Source organism: Lutjanus erythropterus, chromosome 15 (genome assembly GCF_056507025.1).
Source record: "Lutjanus erythropterus isolate fLutEry1 chromosome 15, fLutEry1.hap2, whole genome shotgun sequence".
In the NCBI taxonomy this organism is placed as follows: Eukaryota; Metazoa; Chordata; class Actinopteri; order Lutjaniformes; family Lutjanidae; genus Lutjanus; species Lutjanus erythropterus.
In genome coordinates this window covers 24080170-24083771 of record NC_139331.1, presented here as the reverse complement: position 1 = coordinate 24083771, position 3602 = coordinate 24080170, and the positions used below count along the sequence as shown (strand labels likewise).

At 55.2% G+C, this 3602-nt stretch overlaps 1 protein-coding gene across 1 annotated transcript; it reads right to left on the bottom strand.

The window, feature by feature from the left end:
* Nucleotides 1–439: 439 nt before the first annotated feature.
* On the bottom strand, nt 440–1450 carry LOC146314460 (uncharacterized). Its single transcript, XM_084738089.1, has one exon. It carries the CDS (start codon nt 1085–1087, stop codon nt 440–442), a length of 648 nt encoding a protein of 215 aa, XP_084594215.1. The 5' UTR covers nt 1088–1450.
* Between the last annotated feature and the right edge of the window lie 2152 nt (nt 1451–3602).

Genomic DNA, 3602 nt, shown 5'->3' with positions numbered 1-3602 from the left:
CAGGTGCTGGACGCGGTCGGCTGGCTGGCGCAGCGGGGTCGGCAGGAGGGGAACCGTGCTGGCGTAGGATCAGGAGCATGAGAGCTGCACCCACGGTCGGAAGAGGAACTGAAGGCTGCACAAAAACACTGTTGATTAGAGTCACGAAGGAAAAAACACCAAAGATCCACTAGAAAGCTTGCTGCGCTACATTACCGACAACGACTGAATAGTCCGGCACAGGAGTGGAGACTAGGCCAAGCTCATATACCCGGGGAAGTGCACTGATGAGAGCCAGGTGCGTCTCATTATGCTGAGCCAGCCAATGACCGCCGCCGCTGCCACACACACTGCCCTGGAAGGAAAGGGGAGGGGGGAAAAAGGGAAACAAGGAAAACCGAAACACCAAGAACACCAAAACAAATCCAAAAAACTCAACAACCATGACATTACCCCCCCCTCAACGGACGCCACCCGGCGGCCTGCCAGGCTTGCCAGGAAAGTCCCTGTAAAAGTCATTAATAAGGTCCGGATCCAGAATAAAAGAACGGGACACCCATGACCGTTCTTCTGGACCATACCCCTCCCAGTCCACCAAAAACTGGTATCCCCGGCCCCGTCTGCGGACGTCCAGCAACCGCCGGACAGTGTAGGCAGGGTGGTCATCAATGAGCCGGGGGGGTGGAGGGGGTTCGGCCGGAGGGCACAGAGCACTGGTGGACACAGGCTTCAACAGGGAAACGTGAAAGGCCGGGTGAACATTAAGGGCTGCGGGCAATTTGAGTCTCATCACACAGGGATTGATTACCTTTTCTATTTCAAAAGGGCCGATGTACCTGGGGGCTAGCTTCCTGCTCTCCGTCTGCAGAGGGAGGTCGCGTGAGGAAAGCCACACCTTTTGACCCGGCTGATAGTGGGGGGCAGGAGCGCGACGTCTGTCCGCCAATCGTTGATTGCGAGCCGCAGTCCGCGTGAGAGCCGCCCTTGCCTCCCGCCAGACCCGCCGTGCCCGCCGGAGGTGCTCCTGAACGGACGGAACTGCCACTTCGGTCTCCTGGATGGGGAAGAGGGGAGGTTGGAAACCCACAGAGGCCATAAAGGGAGACATACCTGTGGCTGAGCTGACCAGAGAGTTATGGGCGTATTCCACCCAGGGAAGATGGGTGGACCAGGAGGCGGGATGTCTAGCGGTGACGCACCGGAGAGCTGACTCGAGGTCCTGGTTGGCCCGCTCCGTCTGGCCGTTGGTTTGGGGGTGGTATCCAGACGAGAGGCTGGCTGAAGCTCCCAGAGCCTGGCAGAAGGCCCTCCAGACCTGGGAGGAGAACTGGGGACCCCGGTCCGAAACTATGTCCTGAGGTATACCATGAAGTCTGAACACATGTTGGACGAGGAGGTTGGCCGTCTCTAGGGCTGAGGGGAGTTTGGGCAGAGGAACAAAATGCACAGCTTTGGAAAAACGATCAATAATGGTAAGGACTACTGTGTTACCCTCTGACGGTGGGAGTCCAGTGACGAAGTCCACTGCAACATGAGACCAAGGGCGATGGGGGATGGGCAGTGGACGTAGGAGGCCAGCAGGAGTCTGGTGGGAGGATTTGTTGCGGGCACAGACGGAGCAGGCGGAAACATACTCCTTGGTGTCAGACGTTATGGAGGGCCACCAGAAACTGCGTCGGAGCAAGGAGAGGGTGCGATGAAACCCAGGATGACAGGCGACTTTGGAAGCATGTCCCCACTGGAGCACAGGAGTTCTGGCGGCGGGTGGAACAAACATCCGGTTGGGAGGGCAGCTCTCGGGAATGGGTTGATCTTGTTGAGCCTCCTGCACGACTTGCTCAATCTCCCACCTGGCCGCCCCCACCACGCAGGAGGAAGGGAGGATGGTCTCCACAGGTGTGTCTTCCACCGGTGGAGTAAACTGTCTGGATAAGGCGTCGGGCTTAACATTCCTGGAACCAGGGCGGTAGGTGAGGGAGAACCGGAACCGACCCAAGAACAGGGCCCACCGAGCCTGCCGGGAGTTTAGTCGACGTGCAGACCGTAGATAGGAGAGGTTCTTGTGGTCAGTCCATACCGTAAAAGGGTGCGTGGAACCTTCCAACCAATGCCTCCACTCCTGGAGAGCCAAGACCACAGCGAGGAGCTCCCTGTTGCCCACGTCGTAATTTTTCTCTGCTGGGGTGAGCCGACGAGAGAAGAAGGCACAGGGGTGCATTTTGTGGTCAACTGGGGAGCGTTGAGAGAGGACGGCCCCTACCCCAGAGTCAGAGGCGTCGACTTCGACCACGAACGGTAATGCAGGATCTGGATGGGAAAGCACAGGTGCAGAGGTAAACAGGCACTTTAATCGGTCGAAGGCAGCATCGGCTGCCTGCGACCACACAAAGGGGAGCTTGGAGGAGGTCAATTGAGTGAGTGGGGCCGCTACTTGGCTGTAATTGCGAATGAACCTCCTGTAAAAATTTGCAAACCCCAAAAACCTCTGGAGGTGTTTTCTGGTGGCGGGGACAGGCCACTCGGCCACCGCTTGAACTTTGGCCGGATCCGCCTTCAGCTGTCCCCTTTCCACCACGAACCCCAAAAAACTGACAGATGTGACATGGAATTCGCATTTCTCTGCTTTCACAAAGAGTCTATTCTCTAATAGTCGCCTTAAAACCAGCTTTACATGCTGGACATGTTCATCAAGGTCTCTGGAAAAAATCAAGATGTCGTCTAAATAAACAAACACGAACCTATTAAGCATGTCCCTTAAAACGTCATTGATCAAAGCCTGGAAAACAGCTGGTGCATTGGTCAGACCAAAGGGCATAACCAGGTACTCGAAATGTCCCAGGGGGGTGTTGAACGCCGTTTTCCACTCATCTCCTTCCTTAATCCTGATGAGGTGGTAGGCGTTACGGAGATCTAGCTTGGAGAAAATGGTTGCTTGGTGCAAGGGGCCAAAAGCGGAATCAATCAGAGGGAGTGGGTACTTATTTTTCACTGTAATGTCATTTATCCCCCTGAAGTCTATACAAGGGCGCAGGGTTTTGTCTTTCTTTTCAACAAAGAAAAAACCCGCTCCCACTGGGGAAGAGGAAGGGCGGATTAGCCCCGCAGCTAACGAGTCTGTGATGTACTGCTCCATGGACTCTCTTTCAGGCTTGGACAAATTGTACAGTTTTTGAGATGGAAATGGGGCTCCAGGGAGCAGTTCAATGGCACAGTCATAGGGACGGTGTGGGGGAAGAGAAAGCGCTTTGTCCTTGCTAAAAACCTCCTGAAGATCATGGTACATGGGGGGAATGGAGGACAAGTCAATAGGTTCGGTAGGCACAGGTGGCGAGGAGGCACTGGAGGGAATGGCAGAGTGAAGACAATGGGAATGACAGAACGTACTCCAATTGGTAATGGCCGAGGCGGACCAGTCAATATGGGGGTTGTGCAACTTTAACCAGGGGAGCCCCAGAACCAGAGGTGAAGTGGGAGAGGGAATGATTAACAGCGAAATAACTTCCTGATGATTACCAGAGAGTAGCAGGGTCACAGGGGCAGTACGGTGGGTGACACTAGCCAGTAATTGTCCACTCAGGGTGAGAACGTTCCTAGGCTCAGGGAGAGGCTCAATAGGAAGGTTC

Bases quoted from the DNA above. Each gene is read 5' to 3' on its own strand.
- LOC146314460 (XM_084738089.1), bottom strand. From the start codon at position 1,087: ATGTCTCCCTTTATGGCCTCTGTGGGTTTCCAACCTCCCCTCTTCCCC.